General features: G+C 31.3%; 2 protein-coding genes and 1 long non-coding RNA gene across 5 annotated transcripts; 2 read left to right on the top strand and 1 right to left on the bottom strand.

The window, feature by feature from the left end:
• The first annotated feature begins 557 nt into the window (after positions 1 to 557).
• Positions 558 to 1,584, top strand: LOC105793504 (uncharacterized). The gene is made up of 2 exons (XR_008198915.1): positions 558 to 758; positions 912 to 1,584. It is a non-coding gene; the product is annotated as an uncharacterized LOC105793504 (long non-coding RNA).
• A 1,043-nt stretch (positions 1,585 to 2,627) lies between these two features.
• Positions 2,628 to 5,832, top strand: LOC105790050 (pentatricopeptide repeat-containing protein At2g27800, mitochondrial). 3 transcript variants are annotated; one of them, XR_008198322.1, is made up of 3 exons: positions 2,628 to 4,129; positions 4,654 to 4,930; positions 5,014 to 5,832. XR_008198322.1 is itself a non-coding variant. In XM_012617446.2 (2 exons), exon 1 carries the CDS (start codon positions 2,850 to 2,852, stop codon positions 4,107 to 4,109), a length of 1,260 nt encoding a protein of 419 aa, XP_012472900.2. In that variant the 5' UTR covers positions 2,628 to 2,849; the 3' UTR covers positions 4,110 to 4,129; positions 4,654 to 5,832. The 3 variants fall into 3 exon arrangements, 2 of the variants coding, with proteins under 2 accessions (XP_012472900.2, XP_052490078.1); XM_012617446.2 differs by having other exon boundaries at positions 4,654 to 5,832; XM_052634118.1 differs by having other exon boundaries at positions 4,635 to 5,832.
• Positions 5,833 to 10,889: 5,057 nt separating this feature from the next.
• LOC105790049 (LOB domain-containing protein 1) lies at positions 10,890 to 13,346 on the bottom strand. The gene is made up of 2 exons (XM_012617444.2): positions 12,978 to 13,346; positions 10,890 to 11,410 (listed from the first exon to the last, which is right to left on the bottom strand). The coding sequence occupies exons 1-2, from the start codon at positions 13,224 to 13,226 to the stop codon at positions 11,048 to 11,050; spliced, it is 612 nt and encodes a 203-aa protein (XP_012472898.1). The 5' UTR covers positions 13,227 to 13,346; the 3' UTR covers positions 10,890 to 11,047.
• Positions 13,347 to 13,823: the final 477 nt, after the last annotated feature.

The following is a 13,823-nucleotide window of genomic DNA, read 5'->3' as shown; positions in this document are numbered from 1 at the left end:
TGTATCTATTAAACTATTTAAAAAATTATAAAACGATCCAAATAATTAATACCACAATAATTATCTATCTTACGATTACATATAAAGAATAACGATTCAATAATCAGTATGGTGAAATAATACCCATTTATGAGTAAAAAATCATATTTCATATCCAAGTTAATTTGATAGCCAATGTTAAAGATACGAGAAGAAAGTTATTTAGAGTTCAGTTCACAGATTCATAATATTAAAAGCTGTTTGATGAAAAAAAAAAGAACAATAGAAGAAAATGGAAGGAGAGTTTTCGATTACTGCAGGTTGTGTGAACAAAGAAAGCCATACAACAACGATTTTAACAATCCAGTGACTTAAACAAAAACTTTCGAATAGTTAAGTAATTATTTTATAACCTTTTAAAGTTAAGTAACTAAAGCATAAACTTACTAATAGTTTAACAACTTTAAATGTAATTTACCAAAAAACAATCAAAATAATTTTTGTCGTACTTTTCATATTGTTTTATTTATGCGGGGTATTTTTCATGTTCGTTTTATTTATATTGGGAGTTCGTGAATATCTCTCCCAATGATATCAAAATGCGAAATAAATAGATTTTTTATTTGAAAAGACCAACACCCTCAATCCCTTACTTAAACTCCTCCTCTTCCCTTGTCTTATTATTCTTCAAACAAATATTGCATAAACTCAATGTTAAGCTTTCATGGCCTTCCTCTCTGTATTTCCGGCATTACCCACCATTTTTCCCGGTTTAAAGAGTATGATAATTCTAAAATTTCTCTCTCTCTCAACATATATATATATATATGTTTTCTCACAATGTTTGCAGGTATCCCCATGGAAACTAAACTAAATTATTGTGTGTGTTTGTGTTTTTCCTTTTTTTTTTTTTGGGGGGGGGGGGTTAGTAGGGTTGCAGAGCATGAACGAAGAAGAGAAGCCATGAAAGCCTTTGTTCGAGCTAATGAAGAAATGGGTTTTCGAGTAAACATCGAAACGATGGTCGAAGAATCCATGGGAGCTGACGTTAATGGAGATCGAGCTTTGGTTGTGAAGGATCTGTCGTGCAATACTGGCTTGGTTTCTACGGCGAATGCTGGGTAGTTTTTGGTAAAAATATCATGGAAGCCCTTATACTAGGTTTCAGATTGCATTTTATCCCCTCTACTTGATAAATAGATAAATTAATTCTTGTACATTAGATCAAATAGCAAATTTTTTTGTTAAAAATTTCATCTGTTTCTACTATTAAAAATTGGCATAGTTAACAGAGTAACTAAATAGTAAAACCTGATGTGCCATGTGTACTTTATGCTAACATACATGGATCAATTTTTAACAATATGGCTTATTTACTCTTTAATTTAACTATAGAGACTAATTTATCCATATTTTAAGTAGAGGGGCAAAATATAATCTAATTTTTAGTATAAGAGCTCCATTGTACTTTTAAGGTATCGTTTTTTATTGAATTAAAAGGTTAAAATGTGCTTTTACTCCCTGTATTTTGACAATGTTTGAGAATCGTTTAATGTATTTAGGAATAATGTAGCATTTAGTCCTTGAATTTGATATTTTTTTATATTAGTTTTTTTTTTTAAATTGTTCCTTGGAACTTGAAAGTTCTTCCCGATTTGGTCCTTGAACTTAGAGTCTAATGATATGACACTATCGGATTGTGCCACATCATCATTTATCATTAGAAAAACAAAATTTTAATAATTTTATTATATTTTTATATTATTTTCATTTTTATATTTTATATAAAATTTTCATATATTTTCGAGTGATGACATGACACAATATCAAAGTGCTACATAATTGGACCTTAATAGAATCCAAGTTCAAAAGCCAAAATGAGAAAAGTTGCCTAGTTTTGACTTTTGAGACTAATTTGAACAAAAGGAAGGTTTCGGGACCAAGTTGGATAAGGTTGTTAAATTCAATGATTAAAAACTATTTTATCCCCGATATTTAAAATAATTGAAATGTTAAAATATGTTCAAAGTCCCTGAACTTTCCGTATATTTGTAATTTAGTCTTTCTAATTGTTAACATCATTATTATTTTTTGTTAAGTTCACTGGTGAGACATTTTGAGATAAATAACATTTTGAGACATTTTTTCGTGAAAAATATTTTATCTAGTAATTTTTACTATTGGAATCAAACGTGTTTGGGAAATTAAGTTGCTGAAATACTAATTTTCAGTCGATTAGATTTTTTCAACACTTCATCAAACAAGGCCTTAGCCAACTTTTTTTTCTACGGTATTAAATTAGTTTTTACTCAATTCACCAAAAACGCCAAACAATTGGGTTTTTCTTTGGTTCGCTCCGGATTAATTATTAAAGTTTTTGAACAGTTTAGTGATTAATTTGTAACGTTTTGAAATTAAATGACCAAAATGTAAACTCACTAATAGTTTAGTAACCTTAGATGAAGTTTTCCCAAAAAAATAAAAATAGCTATATAAATAATAAAATAAATTATTTAATGCGGACTGGACCGATCCTAAGACAGGGCCTGATTTTTTTGAAAATGGGCTCGGGTCTCGGTCCGGGCCATCAACACCACTGTTTTGGAGGGCTCAAGGTTTTACTGGTGATTTAATTTCTTATTGTTAGCCACTGTTCTTGTATGGGCATAGAGCTAAAACACAGCCATCAATTTTACGTTTTGATGCTGTGCTACTCACCGTTCAGTGCCTTCTCCGATATGTTTCGAGGTTAGATTTGCAGCCCCCATTTTCTCTTTTTTTTTTTCTCTTGTTTTCCCGAGAAGCAAACAGAAAATTATATACATACATATTCTTTGTTATTGCCATAAATCCAGTTGCAAATTCATTTGATGAACATCAAAATGATAGCTCTTCGTAGAAATTGCTTGATTAATCTTTTTCACAGGTGCCCATTTCACTATTTCCCCTTTTACTCTGTTTTTTCTTGTAATTTAGGTACCTTCAAAAACCCTCAACACAGCCCGTTTACCTTTACTCAAATCAACCCATCATCCATTACATCTCCCACTTCAATTTCACATCAATTTTACACTTATTTTTACTCAACTAAAGCCCCATCAAGATCATATAGAAGGAGGGTCAATAAGAGATTAAAAGCTAGTCAAAAGCCTGTTCTTGACCAAGCTAAATTTCAACAAGTCATTTCACAACTCCCACCTAGGTTCACTGCTGATGAGCTTTACAATGTAATAACACTAGAGGATGATCCTTTAGTGTGTTGGGAATTATTCAATTGGGCTGCTCAACAACCTAGGTTTAAGCACAATGTTTCCACTTATCATATTACCATAAAGAAGCTCGGTGTTGCGAAAATGTATGAAGAAATGGATGTTGTTGTTAACCAAGTGCTCGCACTTCGTTCGTTCGGTTCTGAGCCACTTTATAATACCATGATTTACTTTTTTGCTGAAGCCAGGATGTTAACTAGAGCTGTGAATATATTTAAGCATATGAGGAACAATCGGAAATTCGATTGTAGGCCGTCTATTAGGACGTATAACATTCTTTTCACCGCGATGTTGAGCAGGGGAAAGGATTCTTATATAAACCATATGTATATGGAGACTATTAGGTGTTTGTTCAGGCAAATGGTTGATGACGGGATCGAACCTGATGTTTTCACGTTGAATTCTATGATAAAAGGATACGTGCTTTCACTTCATGTCAATGATGCTCTTCGTGTGTTTCACCAGATGGGTGTGGTTTACAAGTGCTTGCCTAATGCTTTTTCCTATGATTATTTGATTTACGGGTTATGTGCGCAAGGTAGAACGAATAATGCTAGGGAGTTGTGTGATGAAATGAAGAGAAACGGGTTTACTCCTAGTGGTAAATCGTATAACTCCCTTGTGAATGCTTTGGCAATTGCTGGAGAGGTTGAAGAAGCGGTGCATTATTTGAGAGAGATGATTGAAATGCGGAAGTCTGCTGATTTGATAACATATAGAACGATTTTGGATGAGATTTGCAGAAGAGGAAGGGTCGAGGAAGCCATGGGATTGTTAAGAGAGTTGCAAAGTAAAGATCTTGTCGATGGACATACTTATCGGAAACTTCTTTATGCAATGGAGGATAGCTATGGGGATTGAAATGAAAGAAGCCGGATCAGGTATTGCATGCAAGAATTTTAGTTTTTGCTCATAACATTTTATGTCCTAATATGCGTAAATCGTTACTTCACCATCATTCATTCTAACCGAACTACTATAATATGTGTTGACAGTCCTGATATTGAACTAATTTTAGTTGACATAGATGATAAATCGACAAAAAAAGAAAAACAAAACCCTAAGAAGCATGCTTTTAATTATTTTTTTTAAACATTTTCTTTCATTTATACATGTTTGTTCATCTAGATTTGCATTCGTATGAATTGATGTTAATGTATGTGATTTAGGGATTTAGGAATATCATAGTTCAAGCTTTGATGCTGCATTTTTTGTCAACAATCAATGCAGCATTTGAAAACCTTTCAAAATGCTTTATTCTCAATATCTTTGGTTTTTCTTTTCCATGTGTCTATGTGTACTCTAACTCAGTTGTGAGTTTTGGATACGATAATGTGTTTGACACGAGTAGGTATTTGATGTGGGTATTTTCTTCTTCTTTTTAAGTCTTTTCATCTATTTGAAGGGTCCTTGGAGGCTGATGGGGAATATACGGTTGAGTCTGGATATCGGGTGCTGAAATAAGGAGAACAAAAGGGGAGGTTTGTTCTACTTCCCATGTCATCGATAAAAAAGTTTGGAAGTGGATATGTATTGGTGCCTGCTAAGATCAAGGTGTTTTTTTATGGAGAGTTCATACTGATAATATAGCAAGAATTCGGAATATGTGGAGAAGGAAGCTAGTACAACGGCCATTATGCCGTTATGCATTGGTGCCTGCTAAGATCAAGGTGTTTTTTATGGTGAGTTCATACTAATAATATAGCAAGAATTCAGAATATGTGGAGAAGGAAGCTAGTACAATGACCGTTATGCTGTTATGCAGGCAGCACGTCGCTGAACTTTTGCGGGAAGCTAAAGGAGCGAACGAGAGGCTAGACAGTAAAGAGGTAGAGAAGGCTAAATGGGAAAGGCCAAAGGCTACTTGGACAAAAGTTAACTGCGATGGAGCTTATGGTGGGACAGGGACGAATAGGAGTTGTAATTTGGAATGAGAATGTTGAAATGGTTGTGCGACATGGGACTGTAAGAAACATAAAACTCAGCAGTCCAGGCTGAAGCTGCAGCTCCAAGAGAGGGTTAAGACTAGCTGAAAAGGAAAAATTGAGGTTAGATGTATAACGTGTGAAGCTATTGAGTTTTGAATTGTGAAGAGACAAGCAAATAAAGCGGCACACCAGGTGAGGAAGAGGATGTGCTTGACGAATTGGGTTGAAGCATCCTGTCTTCGTTTTTGGTACCTAGGTGATTGAGGTCTGATAGCAATGGATCCTCTTTGCCATGCTAGGTGGAATATTCTTTTGACCGGAAAAAAGGGGTCATATTTTTGTACTCATATCCCCGATATGCATCAGGCACTACTATCAGACACAGGTGTTTCAAGTAAAATGAAGAGTCGGTGCAACATAGGCCGTAGTTATTTAATTGATAACATTTGTTGGCTGAAAAATACTGCAACTTGTATCTTTTGATTTCTACTCCCTTTAAATTTTCTTGTAGCTGTAGGTCAGTGTATTTTCTTCTCATTGGTACATCATCATGGTAGAATATACCAGTGCATTTACGAGATAGGTTCCATGGACCAGAGCTATGTTACTCAGACATGACTTGAATGTTAGTGTTGGATATGAATATGTATTTTACATATGTTTTTTCCCTTTCCTTGTACTTGGAGATTTTAGGTGGAACTTATGCATTGAACACGGGTGTCAGGCATACGTACGGATATAGGCTCTAAGATGACTAGGGTTATAGACATTGGTTAAGGATTATTTTATTACAAATTTTGAGGATTAATATTTTGTTCTAATTAAGGTTTTGTTTATTTATTTATTTTTTATTGTTCGTGTTTGAGTACGTTCGAATAGGTATAGTCATTATTCGACAATTTAAAAATGATTGATCATTATGTGACCAATTCTTAAAAGGTTTGATTTTGATTTGATTGGCGCTAAAAATGTATTTATAAAAATAAATGAAGTTTTGGTTGAAATGGTAGGTTTAACTTCAAACCCCATCATGCATAGGTATGTTTTCGGATTTAAATTGATGATAATAGATTTTATATAAAAACGTAAAAGATAAAAACATCATAATAATATTTGTTTCTTTATAAACATAATAGGTTTTTAGTCGTTTTCTAACCGAGTTGATGCCTGGTTGACTCGTGATACCAATCCAGTCAAAGACTCGAATATAAAATATTTATAAAAATTTGACATAAAAACCAGATGTGTTTTTAGTTGAAATGATAATAAAGTTGAGTTAGTAAAAAAATATAAACTGAAGTTCAAATCTTATAACGTGTACTTATTTTTCTGAACTTATCAAATTATTAAAAGACACAAATACCCATTAACAATATTCCTTATTTTGTAAAAAATGGGTTTTAGTAATTTCATAATTGAGTTTATATCGATTGATGGACGACACTAACTCAATTATCTCCTTAATATATAGGATATATATAGTTAAAACTTGAAAATAAACCGACATATTTTTAAGCACGACCTAATTGTTGTCTAATTTGTCAATATTTTTGTTAAAATTCTCTCAAATATCGACTAGACTTTCATGCTTGAATGAATAAAATTTTTATTTTTATTTTCGAAAATTAAAGATGGAATAAATGTTGGAACGTGGGTGTCATTATTATATGGTTTTGAATGAAGTATGGGTAAGAGAGGAGCTCCATGGCCATGGTGGCATGCCCGTTATTTCAGCCATGAAAATATCATCAAAATCTAAGGAACAATGCACATGATATTTTAATCATATTGAAATGATATAAATCAATTAAATTGGAAAATAATTAAAAATTATATTTTTATAAGATATAATGTAATATTTAGTCTTTGAATTTGACAATCTTTTCTATATTGATTCTCGAATTTTTTAGTCCACATTAGTTTTAGAATTTGACAGCTTTTTCAATTTGATCCTTACATTTAGATTTCCGTTAAAATGTGATGATGTGATATTTTGAGATTGTACCACATTGTCACATAATTATTTTAAATATATATAATTTTTTATATCGATTAGATTTTATATTTTTTTAAAATTTTTTTAAGTGATTATGTGGTACTTTGTCAAAGTGTCATGTCATCATACTTTAATGGAATCTATGTTCAATTTTATAGACCACATTGGAAAAACATGTCAAGTGCGGGATTAACATGGACAAAAAAATTTAGGGACCAAGTTGGGAAAAGTTTTCAAGTTCAGGGACTAAATGCTACTTTGTCCCTTTTTATAAAGTAAATTCTAGGGCTAATCCACTTTTTGGGAGCTTGATCTTAACAACGATTCTCATATTGGGGCTTGAACCTTTTTTGTCCAAGTTAATCCGTGAACTTGGCAGTTGTTCGTGTATTGGAATAATGTGACAATTTAGTCCCTCTTAATTAATATTATAGGGTTAAAAATATTAACATTATATAAATGCAAAAAAGGTAAAAGACCTCTTTGATCCTTCTTGATTTTGATATCGAGTAAATTGCTCTATTTAAAAAAAAACATAGCAATTTAGTCCATCTCAGTTTCGAAAGTGAGTAACTAAAGACAATTAATCATGATGTTAACTTCTTTAGTCAAATTATCCTACCTTTGATTGGTATAACAACCCTCAATGTTGTCTTAGTTCTAAAAAATTCAATAAATTTATCCCTAAACATTTACATATCCTATCAATTTGGTCCCGATTCTAAATTTGTTGATTAGTTTTAGAATTATGACAAAAATGACAAAACTTGTAAACATTGAAGATAAACTTGTTATTATACAAATTAAAAGTAGGATAAATTGTCATTGGTTGCTCATTTTCGAAATTGGCAAATTCTTTTTTAAATGATCAATTTACTCAATATCGAAACTGAGAAAGACTAGAGAAAGCCTTTTACCGTTAAAAGTTATCAGATTTTTTTAAAAGAAATTGAGCATGGAAAATAATGGGATGTTGGGAAAAATATGATTTTTCATTTTGTCTTTTTCAAAGAATAGAAATAAAGATAAACTTTGTTACCAAAAAATGACAAATTTATTGTAGCCATTTGAAAGATCAAATCACGTGGGAAGCACGTGATTTAAAACCAGAATTCCAAAAAGGAGACAAAATCTCAAAATCAGGACCATTAGTTTTTGAAACATTTGCATGTGCCCTGTTAACCACACTTTAATCCATATTCAAATCATTAATTAATCTTTTTTTTTTTAACGGAGAAATTATTTTATGGACCCTTCCCACCACATCATTCATATCATTTTTTTAACGGAGAAATTATTTTATGGACCCTTCCCACCACATCATTCATGGTTCTTTTTTAATTATTTAATTATATTTCAACAATTTTTTAATTATTTAATTATATTTCAACAATTTTTTTCATCTCATTGACACATAATTTTAGTAAATTTTTTTTATCTTGAACCCCAAACTCCAAACCCGAAACTCAAACCCAAACTTGAACCCTAAACTTCAAGGTTCAGGGTCGAGTTCGAGGTTCAGGGTTCGGGTTTAGGTTTAGGTTGAATATAAATATATTGTTTGAGAAATGTAAAATTTTAAATTTTAAAACAAGATATCTAAAAAATTAAATATTAAATAAAATTCATAAATTAAAGATTTTTTCTTTAAATGATAGGTATGATATTAAGATAAAAAAATATAAATTATGATAATGTTGACTATTAAGTGATAATTAATTATGAATATTTTATTATTAAGTGGATGTCCATCAATATTAAGAAAAATTTTGGTATAGACTTTTATTAATTATAAGTCAATTATTTTTTAATGTTTATTATTAAATTTATTAAAATTTGAATTTCCTATAAATTGAAATTTTCAAGTGAATTATCATATATCGAGTTAAATAATAAATTAATTTACAGATTAAATTTAAATAAAATATTTTTGAATTATGATATGATCCGATTCATAAAATAATAATAATAATAATAATAATAATAATAATAATAATAATAATAATAATAATAAGGAAAGAAATTAAATTGTGGTGGTGAATTAGTTGAGATAAGGTTCTTGAACCTTCCAAAAGGTCAAACTAGTCACCCTAATTAGTCAAATTTAGGAAAATAAAATTGAAAAATGTTTCATTGTATTAGGAAAATGATTAGTCATTTAGAAAAGTACACTTTGATTTAGGCACACATATTTAATTTCAATTTGATTTTTAAAAATTTTTGTTAAAATTAGATAATTAATTTTCAGTTTAATTGTCGGTTCAATAATAATTTAAAAATTATAAAATCGATTCAATCGGTTTACTTTTCATCCCGATTTCTAATTTTTATCGAGCAATTAGCTCATAGGTCTAGGGGTAAAAATAGAAATTTAACCTTTCAGTACCGCGTGAATAATAAATTTATAAATCGATATATGATAAATTTGCCCTTTAAAAAATAGACCCCTTAGAAAATGGAAAAAATAATTTTAGCCCTTTAAAAAGTAATTAAATAAAGTAATGAATGATAAAATTAAAATTTGAAATTTCAAAATTTTATAATTCAATTATAACCCTAAAAACTTTTTAATTTCACCAGTGTAAAGATCGATTCAACCCTTGTGTTCGGTCCAGTATACTGATAAATTCTCAATCCGTTCCGACTCAAATAACAGAATTGAAAACTAATAGAGATAGGTCAAAAACTTGTTTGACAAGGAATTAAATCAAACATAAACTTTTAAGTATATCATAAATAGTATTAGTGGGTGACCTAAAATTTGTTACTAGTGGAAATTAGGTTTAAACCCAAATTTTGAGTCTAGCTATAGGTTTTCTTTTTACATGCCATAATTCCACTTCAGTAAGTAAAAAAAAAATCAAGTGGGGGAGTCTAATGCAAAAGAAAAAGGGTCAGAATATATGATTCTAGTCCCTCTAATATGCTCGAATTTGTTAGATTTAGTCATTATACTTTAATTTTTATAAGTTAGTCCTCCTGCTTTTATAGTGTCATTTGTTAGTCCATATAAATAATGCCCTTAACTATTATGGTTGAATTATTGATGCGAGTTTTTTCAAGTATGCTCGAATTTGTTAGATTTAGTCATTATACTTCAATTTTTATAATTTAGCCCTCCTGTTTTTATAATGTTATTTGTTAGTCCAGACTGTTTTTAAGAAAAAATATCATTCTATTTAGAGTAACCAATGATATTATAAGTAGAGTGAATCAAATTAAAGGGACTAAATTTCAAATTTAAGCAGAATAAGGAACCAAAACTAGAATTTGACCGAAGGAAAAGTTATTTCATAATTAGCACATAAATAAAGTTTAGAAACAAATTGGAGGTATCTTTTCGTCTATACAAAGTTATCATAACCTATTAGTATTTAGTACCAATGTTTAAAGTTAAATATTAATTAATGGTCAAATATGGTTTTAAATCCCTTCACTGTGCTCAAATTTGCGATTTAATCCCTATATTTTAATTTGACATATTTTTATCCTTCTATTTTTATAGCGTCATTAGGTAACTCAAACAATTAACATCATAGTTATTCCGATTAAAATGTTGATGTGGCTTTTTTTTAGAAGCTTTCCTTTCAACTCATCATGTTAACATGAATTACTTTGTGTTGAAAGAAGTGTCTTTTACGAGAAAGCCATGCCAATATTTTAACTAGAATAATTAACGGTGATAATTATTTAGACTAACTAATGACATTATAAAAGTAAATTAGAATAATTTTATGTCAAATTAAAGTATAAGGATTAAATATGAAATTTGAGTATAATAGAGGGACTAGAATCGTAACTTGGCCTTTATTAATCTAATGTCCTTCAACTTCTCCTTTAGAAGAGTTTCATGGGACCTTTGACATCAGTTATGTCTAAAGAGGCTCCCATAAGGATCCTAGGTTGTTGTTGTCGTCGTCGTCGTCGATGAAGCCGGGATTGCTATGGTAGCTTTGTGGGCTACACATGAAGGTGTCGACGGCGAGTTGTTGGGGATGCGGTTGAGGAGGCGGCGCAGTCGCCTCCATGCAAAGCAAAGCCCCCACGAGGTTCGCTTGTTGTAGCTGCATGTTGACCACTTCGGCTTGAGCTTTGGCTAACTGTGCTTGGAGCTCGTTGACTTGCTTCTGCAACTGGCAGATTGCCCCAGCGCAGCCGTACACCGGGTCTCGGATCCTCGCACTAGCTTCGTACACCATGCTACTTACTGCATCGGCCCTTTGTGACTCTGGAAGTTCCTGAAAGGGGTTGTAGATAAAAATATAAGTTATTGGGGGCTAAAGTAAATTGTTAAATTTATAGAAAGACTTAAAATAAAATTTCACCATTTTATTCCCCAAAGCCCCTGTTCATGTCAGTATCACTGCGAAAGGAAAGTCTACACCTACACCTTTAGGCTTTAACGAACTTTTCTTATCAATAGGTCAAATTATTGTTTTAGTCCTCTTTTATCTCAATTTCACGATTTAACCCTTTCGACCCATCATGTTAAAATGGATTTTAAGAAAGTTCACAATAATATTCTAATCGGAGTAGTTAATAATATTAACCATTTAGACTAAAAGATGACATTATAAAAGTAAAATGACCAAATTATGATAAATTAAAGTATTTGGACTGAATCCCATATTTGAGTATTGTAAAAGGACCAAAACTACAATTTGAACCAAATTAATCTCAAAACTAAGACCATAAGTAAACAAATGAATAGGCCTTAATGTGTGGGAAAAAAAAATCAAATATCATTGATGAAGAGAACTCAATGTAGTGAAGAAATTCAACATGCAGAAGTATAAGGTTTTGAGTTGAAGTTTGATGGGTCCGATAAGGGCAAAAGGAGGGGTAGGCTATGCCTTGGTCTCTTAAAATAGAAAATTTCTATTTTAGTCCTTTTGAAATATCTAAAATCTTAATTTAGTATATGATAAAATTATAGTTTGGCCTTTAAAAAATTCTAGAATTTTGATTTAGTCCTTTTGAAAACCATAAATTAGATATAAGCCAACACAATAATGAAATTGCATTTTAACTCTCACAAAAACATATAACTTAATCTCAACCTTTAAAAACATTTCTTGCTTTGCCTCTAGAGTCTGACACGATTTAACTCCAGATTTAATTGGGGCACAATGTAACTACTGAATATCAAGACATCAGATCGATAAAAAGAAATTGGGTACGAATAATTGTTGACATAGTCAAAGAAAATGTAATTAGGAAGTGTCAACATTTGCTGAAATAAAGTGGGGTCGTTAGCACATGCACCATATGTAATTCTACCTAATATGAACAAATCAATTCAAAACTAGCTTTTCATATTGCTGTTTGATATAAAGCATTCATTTAATAGAATGAGCAATGTTAGGCCTAAACGTATTAAAAAAAAAAAAAAAGGTTAGAAGAAGATGTTCTAAAAATATTTTAGTTCGGGTTCGGTTGAGTCGACTCAAAATTTTTTTATTCAATTTTGACTTAATACAAATTGAGTTTATTAGGGTTTAATTGAGAAATTAATCCCTGTTTTGTTACAAAAATCGAGAAGTTAGTCCAGTTGGGTGATATCAATAACTTGAAAACTAACAATTCTGTTTATCAACAATTGGACTAACTTTCGATTTTTGTAAAGTACGAGGGTTGAAACCTAACAAATTAAAATAGAGGGACTAACTTTTTTAATTTTCGTAAAGTAAAAGTCCTTTTATTTCTCCAAAAGAAAAGTGAAAACCTTTTAAGCATTTCACACTGGTACAACTAGCCATTACTCTTCACATGGAAAATCTCCTAGTAAAACTATCAATAAACTACCTGCAAGAACTTGATTATGTTGCTAGCACCAAAAACCCGATGAGCGTTGGTGAACTTAGCCGGTTCGGTTGGAGGGAAATACGGGGCCAACATGCATTTATCGGCACACCTTCGCCTCAAAATCTTGCAAGCAGCACAAGGACTAATGACGACCGGCGGAGACGTAGGTGTCGAAGGGGATGACGGGTTCGAAGAATTCGGAGAAGCAACGGCGGACGGGGTTGCTTCTCTACATTCCATCTTAAACATATGGGAAGATTTTAGTGTAAAAGAAGAAATGGACTTAAATGAGAGAAAAAAAGAAGAGGTATAGGATGATGATCATAATATGTTGATAGGAAATTTTTGTGGGGTTTTTTTTTGCATTGAAATGGGGTATTATTTATAGAAGAAATAAGCCCAAATAAAAAAATTAAAAAAATGACATCATTAAATTAACAAAAAAAAAATGTCTACATTGGTGTCTGGTCTGGCTGCTTTCTATGTCTTTCACAAATTTTTTTGGGTTATGTTTTTACATTTCTTTTGGCTTTTTTGTCTTCTAAAAACGACCATTTCTAGTTTGAAAAACCCTTCCTTCTTTGTTGACCTCATGACCCATGACCTATTTTTTTTTTAAACTTTTCTTTTTATATTTACGTATTGAAACAATGGTAAAAAACTACGAGAGTTAGGTGAGATGATAAGTGTTTCTCCTATCTTAGTTAGTGGTCAAGGATTTGATTTTTGCTCTGGGTACGGAACAGTTTTAAAACTCGTGAACATCTACCCCTTAATGGACCTATCGAATGCGAATGATTAGTTACTAGGTTCGCTCCGGTAGATATATTGAGAAACTAAAAATAA

The sequence above is a fragment of the Gossypium raimondii genome, chromosome 8 (assembly GCF_025698545.1).
Source record: "Gossypium raimondii isolate GPD5lz chromosome 8, ASM2569854v1, whole genome shotgun sequence".
NCBI classification, from domain to species: Eukaryota; Viridiplantae; Streptophyta; class Magnoliopsida; order Malvales; family Malvaceae; genus Gossypium; species Gossypium raimondii.
This window is presented reverse-complemented; position numbering and strand designations above follow the sequence as displayed.

Coding starts and splice junctions, on each gene's coding strand:
- LOC105790050 (XM_012617446.2), top strand. CDS start 2,850: ATGAACATCAAAATGATAGCTCTTCGTAGAAATTGCTTGATTAATCTT.
- LOC105790049 (XM_012617444.2), bottom strand. CDS start 13,226: ATGTTTAAGATGGAATGTAGAGAAGCAACCCCGTCCGCCGTTGCTTCT. Junction 11,411..12,977: donor ACATAATCAAGTTCTTGCAG/GTAGTTTATTGA, acceptor AACCCCTTTCAG/GAACTTCCAGAGTCACAAAG.